This window comes from Rattus norvegicus, chromosome 3 (genome assembly GCF_021556685.1).
Source record: "Rattus norvegicus strain SHRSP/BbbUtx chromosome 3, alternate assembly SHRSP_T2T, whole genome shotgun sequence".
Classification (NCBI taxonomy): Eukaryota; Metazoa; Chordata; class Mammalia; order Rodentia; family Muridae; genus Rattus; species Rattus norvegicus.
In genome coordinates, this window is record NC_141536.1 from 43,392,545 (window position 1) to 43,409,476 (window position 16,932).

Sequence of the window (16,932 nt, forward strand, 5' to 3'; positions counted from 1 at the left end):
GGGTAAGCCACGGATTGTCGCAACAACAAAGGATGTCCGAGTGTCTTCTTTTGAATTGCTATGGTTTCTTATATTTTCTAGCTATCTCCTGTTTGGGGGTACAGTTTTTGTACACGTGGGGTCTTGCCTCCTTGTTGACAGACACTGGGCTCTAGGGAGGCTTTGCATGACTACTTGCCTGGTGCAGTTTTACACACAGTCCAGGACTCAGGCTTTACCTACCTGCATCCCACCTCAACCCTGCCCACTCCTCAGCTGGCTGTCCCCCTGCCAGTGAGAGCCTTGATGACTTGGAGCTGGCATAGAGCGAGTAAGAAACGCTTGCCATTGTGATGGCCTTCTACTGCTCCTCCTCCCTTGCCTCATGTCAACCTGCCAAGTGCAGACAGGTCACCTCTGGGTGGCAGTCACTTGCAAGTGTCCATGAGCACAGACCTTGTGGGATGGAGCTTCCTTTCACTCACTTCCTAAGGGAGAGTATAGCAGGTGGCCCACTTAACTTCACATATACACACCGCTCTATCCTTGGCAGTAGAAATGTAAATATTTACATCAGACATGCACATAGAGGGTGTCAGCCATATACAAGGATTAACCTCTGCCCATGCTCCCAGTTGTTTATATCCTATTTCCAGAGGCAGGCATGACTGCAGAATCCAGAGATCCCCCATTCACAAACAGTAGGAGTGTTTACATGTACACTGTACACATAGAGTTGTATATGGATAATGCATGAACATAAATATATACACATACACCCCCAGGAAACATTCATTTTTAAATACTGAAAACTTCATCTTCATGGTCATTTCCTATGGGTTTTTTTTCCCTTCCCTTTCTCTCCCATTTGTCTTTTTCCCCACCATGTTTGCCTTGACCTCTGGCTTCTCACCTCAGCCTTCTGAGCATGGGGATTACAGATATGCACTAACATTCCCAGCTGCCACCCTCGCCCCCGTTTTTTCTTTCCTTTTTAAAAACCAGAACACAAGTGTCTGAGATCCTGACTAGCTTCTTGTTCCAGTGGCGAGAGAAATCCCTGATACGCACTGCATTCATTACGTTACCCTCTGTGGGAGAGAGAGCCTTAAAGCCCATGACTTGAGCTGCAGTAGTTGAAATAGCTTCCCAGGCAGCACTTAGCCTCCTCCCTGAACAGAGGAGTTGGGGCTGCTGCCCTGATCTGATGTAGCAATACAAGGACTTCAAAGCTTCAGCATCTAAGAAGTGGGGAGGTCCGTGAGGTCAGAAAACGTCTATGCACTGCTGAGGAAATGTAGAAGAAGGAATTTGCATACATCCCACAGACCTTTCCAGGCTGACCCACATTTTTATTCTTCCTCTGGGCCAGGCTGGGAGACTAGACCTGCCAGGAACTGCAGGCCCATATGCTGCAAGAGTTAATGAACGTGCAGCCCTGTGTGAGAGGAAAGGGCACTATTTCGAGTGCTTGATGACTAAACACCTTTGCTTCAGATGTACTTGGTTTGTGTGACAGCAGCATAAGGTGTGACTGAAGGAAAATTAATGATCAGGAGGCCTGGGCACCTCCCCAGCGGAACGTTCTCGAGTGCTTGGAACTAATTAAGCAGCCGGCACAGAACTGGAAAATAGAGGAGGGAACAGCTTTCTCCATGGTGGCCCGGGACTGCGCGCAGACCTATATATACACACTATTTTTGATTTTCTCCATCGGGTACACAGAGTGACGTAATATTGAAAGCATATCTCGGCAGTCTTCTGAAAGGGAGCGGCACTGAGGGGGATGGGCAACTGTGGTTGCCTGAGTTCACATTTGACATTGGCTGGTGCCCTCAGCCATGCTGCTTACTCCTGTCTGCTCCTCAGTCTTCTCATCTGTGAACATGAAGTGAGGAATCGGGGTGCTCCTGGCGCTCAGTCTGGGCACCTATTTGCATTCCCGAGAGCATTTGCTTTAAATTATGCTTCTGTAGATAGAGTCTGAGAATGGAGGGTTTTCGGAGGTCATAGATTTCGAAAAGCACTGTAGCTCTTGCATGGTGACATATTTGAAAGGAAAAGCTTGCACAGTCAGGAGGAAGATGGCTTTCTGCTCACTCCTGTGTTTCAGGATAAAGAGCGAGAAGTGTGAGGACGTTTGCTGACCTCCACTGAGAAGGGGAAAGGATCCGCTTGTCTCATTAGCTGGTAATTTTTGGCCCCCGGGGTCAGCTGCTCTCTTGTAGTTTTGTTGTTGTTGTTGTTTTGTTTTGTTTGGTGGTACTGTGGTACTATCTGAGAATTAGTCATGATTGTGTGGATATGTTTTGGGACGTTGTTCACATGGGTCCACTTATCCTTTCTTTTTAAAAACGTACGCTGACTAATCAGTAGCTGGGCCTAGAAGCCCGAGCATCCTGTAAGATACAAGATGGCTTTGAAGTGTTTTCCATGGCAGAGAGAGCCTTCTACAGCTTTCAGAAAAGGACGCTGGGTCTTGCAGAGGAAATCTTTCCCAACTTGCTGGGTTCCTGTAAATACATATGAATTATGTGGTTATAAAACCTTATGATGGAAACCATGTTTAAAAAGCAGTGCACTCAGAGGCGGAACCACATACGATGCCGTCATACATCTAATGCCCTGGTTAAATGTGTCACTGGAGTCCCGTTTTCTGGAGCTGGATAAACAGAACATCTTTCTTCTTTCTATTCTAAGCTTCCAGCCCCCACCTTCCCTGGCCACTTCGTCGCACGGTAAATGGAAATCTTATTTCCTGCCTCTGTAGACCTCTTTACCTGAATGTCTGGGTTCGCCCCTGCCACTCTCAGGGCTACCCTTTCTCAAACGGGGCTTTCTTCAGCCTGCCTCCTCTGCCCTGCTTTAAAAGCCGCCTCTAATTCTGTGCTCCGTGCGCCCTAATCTGCAGTGCCGACCTTACCATTCTGCATGGCTACCTTTAGGTGTTCATCTCCTAGATTCACATTTTTTTCCTCCCATTGTGACTTTAAATTCAAAGTCTCTAAGAGTGGAGGGTGTTAAATAAAGAACTATTATCAAAAGCCATTCCTGCCGATTTACAGTGCTCGATTGGATGTCTCATTCTCTTTGGTGAATCCATTGTGTTTGTACATACGGCTTTCACTTTAGTGCTTTATTATGTGTGTATTTTAATTTTGATTTATTATAAACACAGAAGACCTTATAAACGTCCACTTATTCCCCCTGTCCTTCCTGATCTTTTATTTTTAGAATTCAGGAAATCGGTGATTTTAAAATAGGAAAAGGGGTGTGTGTATGTGTGTGTGTGTGTGTGTGTGTGTGTGTGTGTGTGTAGACTGTATATAACTAACATAGCCTATGATACTGTTAGCCCCTTTACAGGAAAAGCGTGATCACCCCTTACATAGTTAACTCATTTAGAATGTGTTTCTTTTGGGATTCCCCATTTTCCCCAGCATCCTTACAACAACTGCAGCTGTGTGTTAGGATCTGAGATGGCTGGTTCTTATGAGAGGTGTGCTTGGGTCAGGGGACTCTCTGAGATGGGCTCATGCTGGCTGACGTGATACTCTGTGGGGTTTACATGTTCTATGTGAAGCACCTGCCAATGTTGGGGGTTGGGGGATGGCAAATCCTGGTCATTGATAGCATGGCTTGCATACCCTGGAGAGGATGCATTGCCCTGCTCTGCCTGGGCCTTTCTGCTGCAGCCGCAGGAAGTGTGATTGAAGTGTGCTTCCTAGTACTGAACAGGAGTGAGAAATAGAATAGGTTGAAGTTAAAACAACAGCTACCCAAGGCCATAAGAAATGTCTCCGCCATGCTGGATGTTACAGTGTAACAACTTTAATTCTTAGTAAACCCTTTTAAGCATCTGCTGAGGAATGTCAAGTAAACCAGGGATTTCTGATGCCTGGCTGCTCGGAACACCCCATCATTCATGTGTGTGCCCCTACCGGAGTTCTACTTTTGGCCTCTGGTGTTATGAGATGCTCTGGGCTTCCTTTGACCTTAACCCGGCTGCTCTGTGCTGTTAACACTAAAGCTCTAGGGCTCAAGGACGCTGTCCAGATCTCCTACCTGGTGCTTGTGCTCCTGCTCCTCCCTAAAGCTGCTCTCTCTGCTTCACTTCCTTCCCTATAAAAGGAAGCTGGAAGTTTAATTGTTTCTGGAAAACCAAACAGAACAGCATGTTTGGGACAGATACTGTCATGAGATGGCAAAGTCAAGCTGAGCTAGAAGTCCCCCTCCCCCAAACCCCATCTCTAAGTTCCATTTTTATTGCAGCCTACATAAAATCCAAAAGCTGGAGCCCAGCCGCTCCCAAGGCTGAGGGGCCTCATGGCTGCCCCACGCTTCGGGAACCCTGTCTTCCAGGCTTGCAGTTAATGAAAATATTTGCTTTGCTTGATACAAACAAAGTTTATGGGCAGAATCTGTGATTAGGAAAATGCTTTAAGCCTGTACTCCAGTCCCTAATTTCTCTTGTTCTATGTTGGAGAATCCTGTCTCTGAGACAGTAACCCCCTTTCTCAGGAACAAGCTTAGCTTTTAAAGTTTCTGGTGATGGCGTGCGTATTTCCAGTTCTTTGTGTTCCAGTAGAAAATAAGAGCCTGGAAGTCTGGGTTTTCATGTGTACGTCAGAAATCTTTCCAAGTGGGTAGGGAGACTGTGCCTTATGGCCTGTCGGGCTATCTCATTGCTCACAGCTCAGGTCTGTGACTTGGGTAGTACACGGGGGCCATGCAGCTCTCTTCAGACACATGGAAAGTCAGCATAGCTTGCCGCTCTGGTATCCTCCGTAACTGTGGGGCGTAACTACTTCTATGTTCTTGTCTGACTCCTGCTGTTATTTGCCTAAATCTTGTAGGTGCTGTACCTGCTTGCAGATCAAACGGTAGTGGGGACTGGTCATGGAGCTAGTCTTTCAGAACCAAATGGTAGTGGAGACTCACTAGTTGTGAGACTGAGAAAGTAACTACCCGTCAGCTCTCACGAATCTCTTCTGAGAATAAGCTTGCAGCCCCGTTAGGAGGTGCTCATTGTAGCCACAGAAGTGGTAGAGAGGGTGCCTCATGCACTGGCTTCAGATCTAAGAGGTGCTATCAAGAGTCCATGGGATGTAACGGTCCAGGACAGGAACCTCTCCTGTTCACATGGACAGTGTAAGGGGCCTCTACTAACTCCTGTTTACCCTCCCCACTTAGGGGTAGAATGTCTTGATCACCTGCCTTTCATGCTTTTGTAATTCTAGTGAGGTCTGTTTAGTAATTGTGCCCTTTTTCCTTCCTCCAATTAGTGATGGGGCAATTAGTGGTAACTCATTAGCATCTCAGAGTAGTTTAGTTGGCCCAGGTGAGGCTGAAGAGACCTTGCCGACTCTGCCAGCTTGCCCACAGCTTTTCCATCGCCCACTTGGTTGCTTTGAGTTGCTCGTGGAGCCAAGGCTTCAGCATGCTCCCCCAGTCCGGGGCAGGGTTAACAGTACTTCCCATGTGAAAAGCCAGCACAGCACTACAGCATGAAGAATGGTGGTTTGGGTCACATCCCTTCTGGCCTTTAGGCACAGAGATCTGGGGAAAAAAATTTGGTGCCTGCCCGGCTAGACATCCCAGGGGTTTGGTTCCCCCAAACCCCAAATGCGGTACTTGGGTTTCTTTTGTAGCCAGGAAATCAAGTGGGAAAGCATTTGTCAGACAGACTGGTTTTGCTTATGGAAAGCTTACACGTCTTCTCTGAATTCTGCTGTCTATAATTTAGAACTTTGAAGATGGTTTGTAATCTATGGAGTGATGACTCAAGTTTCTTTGCCATCTTTAGTAGCTTCTTAGTGCAGTCTGAGGAGTGTGACTTGAGGTGGGGCTGCGGAGTTTCGGGAGGGGCAAATAGGAGGAAACTGTATCATCTGAGTACTTGTAACTGTTTCCGCTCCTTCTCCAAGAGACTTGTCCCTGCGGAGGCCTGTATTCCTGTATTCCTTGTGCACTATCATTGCATCCTCTCTGGTTTTTTGGAGGATCTGCTCACTCTAGGCACTTTGGTTTCACAACGGTGTGCTAGTTTGTTCCCTGGTTCTTTTGGGGGTTGGATCCAAAGGGAGCCTGTCTCAGTATTGAGTGCTGTGATGGGTTGGGGTTGGCTGGGGTTCAGGAGAGTCAAGTAGGTGGGATCTGAAGAGAGAACTGAGGCCAGGAAGCCCTGTGGATGCAGTCCAGCTCTTCCATTGGGATCCCCAGGCAGAGTTAACTGATGCTTCAGTGGTAGACTTGAGTCTCCCCTGTAGGCAATGGAGTTCAAGAGTGATAAGGAGAAATCCTTTAAAGAAATGCAGTTATGTCCAGTATATGGGAATTACATTCTAAGAGTGTAGCTCTCAGGAATTAAAGTCCTATCAGTTTGTCATGAGTGGTGTAACCTAGATCTCATCTCTCTCCTCCAGGAGGTGACTTTGGCTCAGAGACGCCCACCTTGTCCTCCAGTGGTGACTCTCCTGTGAACAGTTTGTCCACAACAGAGGACACCTACCGTGTGAGCTTGGCCAAAGGGGTCTCCATGTCTCTTCCTTCATCACCTTTGCTGCCTCGACAATCTCACCTGACACAGTCAAGGGCGAACAAAAAGTCTCCAGGTAAAAAAGCGTCCCAGTATCTGCATATGCTATATTGTTTTATGTGAGATATGTATATATATTATATTATATATAATTGTACCATATACACATGACCTATATATCATATATGACTTGTGTGTGTGTGTGTGTGTGTGTGTGTGTGTGTGTATCTCGAGATGAGAACATGTAAGAAATCTTCTTACATGGTGGTGTGGTGGTGTGCACCTGTATTCCTATAATCTCAGCACCTAAGACAGCTGAACAGAAGTGCAGGAGCCCGGGAGTTCCAGGCCAGCTTGGGCAACATAGTGAGATCTCATCTCAAAAAAAAACCAAAAAAAAAAACCAAAAAAAAAAAAAACCCCAAAACAAACAAACAAAAAAAAACCCAAATATTTTTCAATATTTAAATAACTTTCAGAAGAAGGGGATTCAAAAATTATTTCTAGCTATAGCTATATCTTTGTACCTCTGTCTGTATGTGCATGTGTGGATGCAGGTGCCCTCAGAGACCAGAAGTTGTTGGATCTCGATCTCTAGGAGCTGGGGTTATGGGTGGTTGCAAGCCGGTGGTGCTGGGAATTGCACTCAGGTTCTCTGCAAGAACAGCAGGCCCTCTGACTGCCCCCAGGGAAAACAGCTGAAGTATTTCAGCCCGCCTGTCTGTGTTCTACCTCCATGTATCCTGATGACAGGACAGGATAGACATTCATAGAGGTTCAAGATCTTGATTAAGAACTAATGCTCTCCTCGGACTCTGCCAGTTTCTTCCTGGTGAGTTGAGAAACACCATCTCTTATAGGAAGCCCCTAAAGTTAAGGATACAGGCAAGTGCCACTGGCAGCAGCCTGCCTGTTCATTACTACCGAGCCTTGTATATCGCATGTGCTTGCTTGCTGACCTCATCAGCACTGGAGCCCGCTGTAATGTTTACTTTCTGCTGAAGACTAAGGCCTGGGACAGGGCGGGAGCCATGGGTTAGTTGTGTACGGCATTTCAACTCCGTTCGTCATTACCAGCTTCATGCGCTTGCTCACACGGAGAACAAAAACAAGCAGTGGTCGACCATGAGAGGCTGGGATTCAGATGTGAGGAGAGCCCTTCCTGCTGGAGTCCTAGCAGTTCTTTGATATTCTTTTAAATTGGCCGAATATTTGCTCATAAAAGGCAGGGTAATTTGGGTTCCCACTGATCATTTGCCAATGAAAATTCTCCCCAATTACATGGGAACATATTCAGAGTTCATCTAAGTTGTGCCCTGGGGCTATGAAATTAATTAGTTTCTGGTTTCCTAAATATTTGTGTTAACTTGAAATGACATATGCATTATTTTTTGAGTCCTGTAGTCGGTGTTTGAAATTTATGTGGGGGTAAAATAGGGAGGGGAAACCCTGAGGCATCACATGTGAGAAACGTTGATGTGTGTTTGGTTGCCTCTCCAGAATCCTTCATTGTTCCAGAACTTTCTTATTTTGGACAGCATTGTTTTACAGGCCAGTCATTAGCTGTAAATTGGGAACTTTTTTTTTTTTTGGTATGAAGGGACTTCCTGTGCCAAGGAATTTGACCTGTTTATCAGTGTTTAGGGAAATTCCTGGAATGTCCTTTGCTCGCTGCACTGCGGTTTCTCTGTGTCAGAAGTCTTTTCTTCCTGTGAGCCTTGGTTCCCACAGGGCCTTTCTCGCTAGGTTACCCTGGTCGGAATGGCTGTTCTTAGGAACTGCACACATCTCTTTTAACTCAGCTGTGTCACTTGTCTGCTCACCCCAGATTAGTGAGTTTATCAACAGAAAGTCTTTGCTTTGCCAAATTCCAGGCAGATGCATGAGCCCTCTCCCAGACCTATCTGGGCCTTCTTATCAAATCCAGATTTAGCCAAGAAACCTGTTAGGTCAGTTTAACAAGGAAATCTCATCCCCACCCCCCCACTCCCCAACCCCTCCATCTCTTCCACCATCTCCACACCCCCCTCCCAGGATCACATGGCCTAACTGCAGCAAAAATTCCTTTAGCTCAGGGAAGTCAGAATTCCCCTCCTGATTTCAGATCTCTGTGATTTTTCCTTTACTGACCGTCACCCTGTACCTTGGCTACATATCCCTGCCTGGCTGTGCAACTCTCAGAGTTGAGCCTAGTCTTTCCCTGCTAGGAAAATTCTACTGCACTGGTCCGACCTCTACTCCTGAATTAAGTGCACCCTCCTGCACTTTTATAAGCACCACTGAAAAACGTTTTGTTTTCTTTAACATGGTGCACTTCACAGAAGTGATGCTCTAGGGCAAGCAAGCATGTCTTAGCCAAGTGTGCCGTACTCATGAAAACCGGGTGATTCTGAGCCTGTATCTCAGTAAGGAACCTCAGTTGAAGAGAATGCCAAGCACAGAGATTTGGCACACGGAGACACGTTCGGCTCCTCAGACTATGAATCGCCATTGCTTTTGCCTCGGGGATCACCTGAGACTCTAGGAAATACTACATTTTAGACATAAGTTTATTTCAGTGTCTGTTTGGTGTGGCTTTCTGTAGCCTTGGCAGGTGAGCCTGGGCCATGTGACTGACCTGAAGGGTTTGAAGAGGACTGGCATTATATGGGCAGAGAAACCCTGACCAATTTGTCCCACATTCCTGGACCAATCTAACATTTGGCTCTGAGAAACAGTTCTCATAAAGATGAAATTTATTTTCTAAGTTCTTGTGGTTAGTCTTACAGACAGAAGGATGTAGCAGTCTTCCCGAACATCCAGTCTTTTAATGGGTTCAAGGAAATGCCTTCCAGTTTAGATGCTTTTGTCCAACTGAGCACTTCCGTGCTAGCAGAACGGTTTTTGTGCACCGCCCAAATCCACGGAGCAAATTAGTGTCTCATAGTCGATGATTTGGCACTATTACCTTAATAATCTTAAGTTATAAAATTGAAGGCAGAGATGGCTGCTTAAAAATGTCAGTGACTCAGAAGACCTAAACTAATATTTTCATAGCTGCTAACATACATTTTTCTTTAAACCATATCATTGGGAAAGTATTCAGAATGCTAATGTCTTACCTGCCCTTTTTATTTTTTAATTTTTTTTAAAAGGTTGACATATGGCAGTGAACATGCAGTGACTTTAAAAATACCCATCTATTTTAAAAGGAGCACTGTTGCTACTAACGATACAGTAAATACAGTGTATCTGCAGTTCCCAAGGACAACAGCCAGCCCATCCTTGGTTACCCATACTTTGCCCTGCGGCCTGTGCTCGCTCACTGCTGTTCAGCTATCAAGTTACCCTGGTGACTTTTGTTATGATTTGTGATGTTTACAAAGTAGATTTTTAAATCTAACACAATTATTTATCGATTCCTTGTGAATTTCACACTATGCACCCCAGCCCCATCCATTTTCTAGTCCTCATTTCTGCCCTCCATCCCTGTAACATCACCCCCCCCCAAAGAAATAGTACAACGACAACAAGCAAACAAACAAAAATAATTGCTTTGTGGGAGCTACAGTGTGTCACTGTGTCAGTGTGTCACACCATATACCCTTTTGCCCAAACAGCATTACTTGCAAATATTCATTGCAATCAGTTATTAGTCTGGTTTGAGGCCCCCTGTCTTCTGCTATACCCTCAACACAGGATCCTCACTGAGACTCCTCTTGGGTATCCCTTTGTTACATTGTATCATGGAGATCCTGCAACTTTGGATCTGCAGGAAAGACCAGCCTTTTCGTGTGAGCCATCAGTTCATGGGTAGATGTCCGGGTGGGCCAGTTCAAAGCCCTGGGTGGTAACTGAGTTGTTCAAGCCTCCCATCTCTCCCACACCCACACCACCAGAACCAGCTCTCCCACACCCATGCCACCAGGGCCGGCTCTCCTACACCCATGCCACCAGGGCTGGCTCTCCCACACCTATGGTACCAGAGGCTGCTCTCTAGTGCCCACATCACTGCTGGTGCCAGTGGCTGGTGAGGGTCAGGGCCAGTTTATCAAGCCCCTTGGACAACAATATGGCTTTAGGTGGCAGCCCAGACTGTGGAGGTCTGCATGGCCTTTGGGGTACGGGCATTGTCACACCCTTGCTCCATTAGAGCCACAGAACCACACATAGTCCTCAGAGGCAGCACGTGTCTAGACATCACATGGCCTCAAGTGGCAGTGCAAGCCCGTCACATTGGACAGTTCCTTGCCCCCATTACATCTCCAGTTCCTCCTCACTTCATAGCGCGTAAACCGCTCCACTTCTCTCTCTCCCATCTCTCCACAGCATATTTGCTCATTGTAGTAGAGCCTGCTGGTCCACACAGCATGGCCTCTTAATGTCTTCTGCCGGCCTAGGCATGGGCCTCTCATGAAATTACTTTTAAAAGACACCAAACCTTGGAATCAAGACCAGGTTGGCTATACATTTCTCCCTAAACAACAACAAAATGTAGAAGCCCCCCCCCCCCATCACTAATCTGTTTTATTTGCTTGTATAGAAATTCTTCACTACCTGACTCTTATCAAACTTAAGGGAGTACATGTAGTTCTACATTTTGCTTGAACAGAGATATAGCCAGATATACAATTCTTTACTGACTGATGGACTTTAGCTAATGGATTGACTGGGTGGTCAAGAACTTGGAAAGAGCATGACTGGAAAATTAGTGAAAAAGACATTTGAGGAATATGGTGGTTTGAATGAAAATGGCCTCCATGGGCTCATATATTTGAATGCTTGGTCTCTAGTTGTTGGAACTATTTGAAAAGGATTAGGAGGTGTGGCCTTGTTGAATTAGGTATGTCATTGAGGGTAGGTTTTGAGGTTTCAATTTATGTATTTTCTCTCTCTCTCTCTCTCTCTCTCTCTCTCTCTCTCTCTCTCTCTCTCTCTGTGTGTCTCTGTCTCTGTCTCTCTGTCTGCCTGTCTCTCTCTGTGTTTGTGTGTGTGTGTGAGAGACAGAGAGAGAGAGAGAGGAGAGAGAGAGAGACAAGATTTCTCTGTGTAGCCCTGGCTATCCTGGAACTAGCTCTGTAGACCACGGTGGCCTCAACTCAGAGATCTATTTGCCTCTTCCTCTTGAGTGCTGAGAAAAACCTATACCATTCCCAGTTTGATCTCTCTACTTTCTACTTGTTGATAAGTATGTCTCAGGTCCTGCTCCAGAACCTGTCTGCTCCTTACCATTGTGGGTCATAAGCCTCTACAACTGGGAGTCCCAAATTTAAAACTTTTTCTTTTATAAGTTGACTTGGTCACGATATTTTGTTACAGCAGTTGAAAAGGAATTTAGACAAGGAAGTATGTGGATAGATCTTTTTGAGTGGGCAAAGCATGAGAAAATACTTGTGTCCCATAAAAATGCTCACCATAAGGTGACTTCAGCAGAGTAGAGTCCAGTAATCAAGTAGACAGTATGACTGTTCTGTGGACACCTCTTTCCCTGGCCATCTCTGTCCCTGCCTAGTGGGTCCATGAACAAAGTAGCCATTGTGGCAAAGATGTAAATCATGCATGGGCTTGACAACATGCACTTCCACTCACTGAGGCTGACCTGGCTACAGCTACTGCCAACAGCAGAGACCAACACCCAGCCCCAGATATGGCACCCCCAGGATGACCAGCCAGCAACTTGGGGATGAGCTGAGTACATTGGACTGCTTCCTTCTCAGAGTAGATAGCTTAAACAAAGAGGAAAGAAACTGGAACTCTTACTCCACCATGAGTCAACTACTGTATCTGTAAGAAAGCATCTTGATCAACACAACTTTTTTTTTAAAGATTTATTCATTTTATGTATACAAGTACACTGTAGCTGTCTTCAGACCAGAAGAGGGCATCAGATCCCTTTACAGATGATTGTGAGCCACCATGTGGTTGCTGGGACTCGAACTCAGGACCTCTGGAAGAGCAGTCAGTGCTCTTAATCACTGAGCCATCTCTCCAGCCCTTGATCAACACAACTTAACATTCATAAAAGTTTGGATTGGTACTATTGGTAACTACTTAGATCCTCGGAACTGGGGACCAGCGATGATATTAATGCCAGCTTAGGTATCTCATGCTTGTTAACTGCCACATGTGTAAGGCAGAGACAAGAGGACTGGGGCACAAAAATTCAAGGCCAGTTGGTCTACATAGAATTCTAGGCTAGCCATGGCTGTGATGCAAGACTCTGTCTCAAACAAACAAATAAACAAACAAACAAACAGATGTCATTAATCTTGTGTTAATTAAATTTTATGTGATTGAGTTTCTCGTTTTTTATCATTTATTTTTGGAAGTACTGAGGATTGAACTCGGGGCCTCCTACGTGCTAGGCAAACACGTTCTACCACCGAGCTATCTGTGCAGCCCCCACTTCATGCTCAATTGTTTATATTTACCCTTGTGCAACCTTCCTCTGTATGTTCCTTGCCAGAACATTCCATTTTCTGGGTTTCTCTTTTCGATGTTATTCTGACTGGAAAGCCTGTTTTTTGATAATCACAAACAAGGATTGACACCCATTAAGATAGCTCTGTGGTTGTTGGTGAGCTTCTGGGACTAGGAGTTCACCAGTGTCTGTCCTGTATCTTTGCTTTGTCTTCCACAGCTGAGAAAAGCGGCCTTTCCCGTGGCTTCTTCCTAGTAATGTCATTAGCTCTTTCACATCCGCAGGCTCTGCCCAGATCGCTTTGCCTCCATTATGATGAGGCATGGATGAGAAGTAGCCTTGGAAATCTTGTAATGGAAACCACAGAAAATGATGACGGGTGGCAGTAGAGGTTGAACAGCCTTCCCCTGGAAATCTGACTTTGAGAATCGATAGGATATCACATCCACCCGCATGTTGATTGGTCATGGGCAAAATTCAGGCACATTAAAAGTGTTACATACATTTCCTTCTGGCTATGCCTATAGGATGCACACAAACGTAAATCAGCTTCATGTGAGTCCCACTGCCCCCACAGGTTAGCATCAAAAACCTGGAACACTCTGGGTTCTGCACACCTCGTACTAAATAAGGATGCTTGCCCTATATTGCCCACCTTGTGCTTTTGGCTAGAGTGGGGAGACTAGAGAACACTGGCTATTTCTAGTGCCATCTTACATGTGACATAGCTGTTACGGTGGTTGTACCAACTCCACTTGCTGCCTGCTTCCTTTAGAGAAAACCCCGGCGAGCCGTGAAGTAGAGGCTATCTTCTTCATGTGATTCTTGGACAACGAGTTAATGTCTGCCACGGCTTCCCCTACCCTACTCAGCAAGAGTGTTGCTTCATTTGGAAATCCCATCCGTGGGGCAGAACTACTGCTGGCATTTTCATATGTTTTGCTGGTGTGCATGTGTGTGTTTTATATGTTTGTATGTACGTTTATGTGTACATGGGCATGTGGAAGTGAGAGACTGATCCTGGGAGTCTTCCCCATTCTTTTCCACCTTATTTAACTTTTGAGGTAGGATCTCACGACAGTCCTGGCTGCCCTGAAACTTGCTGTGTAGGTCAGGCTGGTCTCGAACTTTGGAGACCTACCTACCTGCCTCTACCTCCTGATGGCTGGGTTTAAAGACCTGCCCCGCCACACCTGACCTTCCTACCTTTTGTTGTTTTGAGACCAAGTCTCTCACTGTCCCCAAAGCTTCCCCATTCATCTAAGCCAGCCATCATCTTGGCCATCAGCAAACCACAAGGATTCTTCTTTCTCAGCATTGGGACTACAGGCACACACTGCTGTGCCTGGCTTTTTAATATGGACACTGGGACAAAAACTCATGTTCTCTTCGTTGAATAGCAACTATGTCATTGATTGACCCACACCCCTACTACCCTCGTCTACCACACGTAAACCTGAGTCCCACATGATAGAACTCTTTTCTGCGCTCTTTTTTCCTGCTTCACATAATATTGTATTCCTAGGGTTTTCCTTGTTTGTTTGTTTTTTGAGGTATTTATTGCTGGCTGTTTCAATATGCTATAAATGATTTTAAAGCTAGTTTCCACCTAAATATTCATCTCGTTTTTCATTTAAAAAATTGTAGCCATGCATACATGTCTGGTGAGACATGCATATACCCCAGGGCATGGAAGGGCACATTTTGCTTGCATAGAAAACCTCGTAGTACGACCTAAAATGTTTCACGTTTTCGCCAGTAATTCCTGGTGTGATTTTTTTTTCTTTAAAACTGTAGTGCGATATGTATCACAATATGTATAATTTCTGGCCAAGAATAGCCATGCATGCCCATAAGCAAGCCCAATGCTTATGAGGCAGAGATAGCAAGGTCAGAAGTTCAAGGCCAGCCTGGGCTACGTAAGACCCTGCCTATCAGCATACCATTTAAAAGCAAGTCATCCGTGTTCATTAGAACTCCTGATAACTTTTCTCTGGTAAATTTTATGCACATCTGATACTTCCTCTAGGGTGGTAGCTTCCCAGAGTGCAGTTGTTCAACCAAACAGCCTGCGTTTGTGAAGAACCCTGGTGCACTCTGGTCAGTTGCTTCCAGAAAGCTGTATTGATTTGATATTCCCTTCAGAGTTCACTGAGAGGTATTCCTTTTGAAGTTGACATCTTTTGGAAAGTATCTAGATGGATGGTGCTTGTAGGCATTCTATCTGGGCTAGTTGTGGACTGCTGAGACCTTTAAAGAGGTGGAAGGGGCTCTCCGTAACCCTCCTCTTTTGAACTCCCCATCTGTCTGGGCTTCTTAGACATTTCCACTTTCTTTCTTTCCAGGGTACAGTGTTGGGGGCATTATCACAGCTGAATCCGATCAAGTTCCTGTTTGGAAAAACATTCAGCTGGCGTCCAGTTGCATCTGTAACTGCTTGCTGTCTCTGATGCTTGGAGAGGCCCTCTAAGATCATGGAGGCTTCTAAGACTGTTGACTTGGGAGGGCTCTTAGAACAGCTTCTGGTTCAGAATTCTCTGAAGGAAAGGAAAGATCCCACAGTCATTATGGAACGCCTGAAATTTGTACAAGTTACCGATCTGTCAGTAGTACAATCTGCCCGCACACTGCGGTCGCATGAGCTGTGAATGCGAGTGTGAATGTTCTGGTTTCACGAATGGAGGAGAGCCCAGGCCGAAGGTGGTAAGTTGCATTTCTGAGGCTGGCTGCTTCTGAAGATGGACGGTATGGCAGGGGACACACAGTCCTTCTTCACCTTGCAGAAACAACTCGAGTGCCTCAGACTATAACAACTAGGATCCAGCCTTCAGCAGGGACAGGTCCCTCTGCTGTGGTGACTTAGATCAGTGCTTGTTTCTTCCTGGAAGTTGTTGTATGGTAGCCTTCTCCAAGGAGTAGGCAGACAGCTGTCCTTTACCTAGACTAGGTGTGACTGTAACATATGCATTTTCTGTTACTCTGCAAATGTGTGCTCACACACACAGCCAGTGTGTGTTCCATTTTGATTTTGAGGGCCTGAGTCCACTTACTTCTCTGTCTGTAAGTCCTAGCTTTCTGGGGACACCCAGAAATTGCTCTAGGGATATCCACAGTACCAGCGCACCAAGTTCTCTGCTTGTCTTAGGATTTAAGGCATATGAGGAATGGCCCGAGCTTTGTTTCCTTAGATTCCAGACTAGTGCTCAGATATAGCAAGTTGCCACTGATTAAGAATATATGATTACTGCATGTAAGTACTTTTTAATAAGGGAGCATGCGTGTGTGCATGTGTCGTTAGCCTCCAATATTAGAGATGATAGTTGACAAAGAATTATTAATACACGAAGTGTATAACATTGCCAGGCACAGTGACACCCATTAGTGGTTTCAGCTACCTAGGAGGCTGAGACAAAAGGACTGCTTAAGGCCAGCCAGGCAATACTGAGACCTTAAAAAGTGTGTGTGTCTCTGTGTCTGTGTCTGTGTCTGTGTCTGTGTCTGTGTCTGTGTCTGTGTCTGTGTCTGTGTCTGTGTCTATGTCTGTAATGTCTAGTCCTCTGTCCCTCCTAACCATTACTCTTGCCTTTGTCTATTGTTTGTTTTCATCAGGGTCTCCTATGGAGCCCAGGCTGGCCTCCAACTCTCTGTTTTGCCTTAGCCCTTCCGTGGGATTGCCGCCACCATTGCCCCGTCTCCCCCCTCTCTTCCATGGTGCACAAAACAGCCTCACATATTTGCCTGCTTTCCCTAACCCTGGGCAAGTAAGGGGCAGTGCTTGGTAACGAGGAGTGGAAGAACATTCCTGTCTACCAGCTAGAGCTGTCAGTCATGAATGTTATATAAAACTTTTTGGTCCATTTTTCTACTTAATTAAGTTACAGGGTTTTATGACTCACAGAAGTTTCTAATTTTCTAAAGTTAAATTGATACAGTTTTCCATTGTAATTCATCCTGTTGCATTAAAAAAAACAGGTTTATTGAAACATAATTGCATGCCACATAATTCTACTATTTA

The 16,932-nt window shown here is 45.6% G+C and overlaps 1 protein-coding gene across 4 annotated transcripts in view; it reads left to right on the top strand.

Annotated features, from left to right (window-relative positions):
* Tanc1 (tetratricopeptide repeat, ankyrin repeat and coiled-coil containing 1) overlaps nt 1–16,932 on the top strand; it is a 236,546-nt gene that overhangs the window by 110,197 nt on the left and 109,417 nt on the right. For 2 of the 4 annotated variants that reach the window (XM_087651651.1, NM_001002854.2), the window contains 1 exon segment: nt 6,405–6,593. In XM_087651651.1, the coding sequence (XP_087507777.1) occupies nt 6,405–6,593 (189 nt within the window). 4 annotated transcript variants of the gene reach the window in all.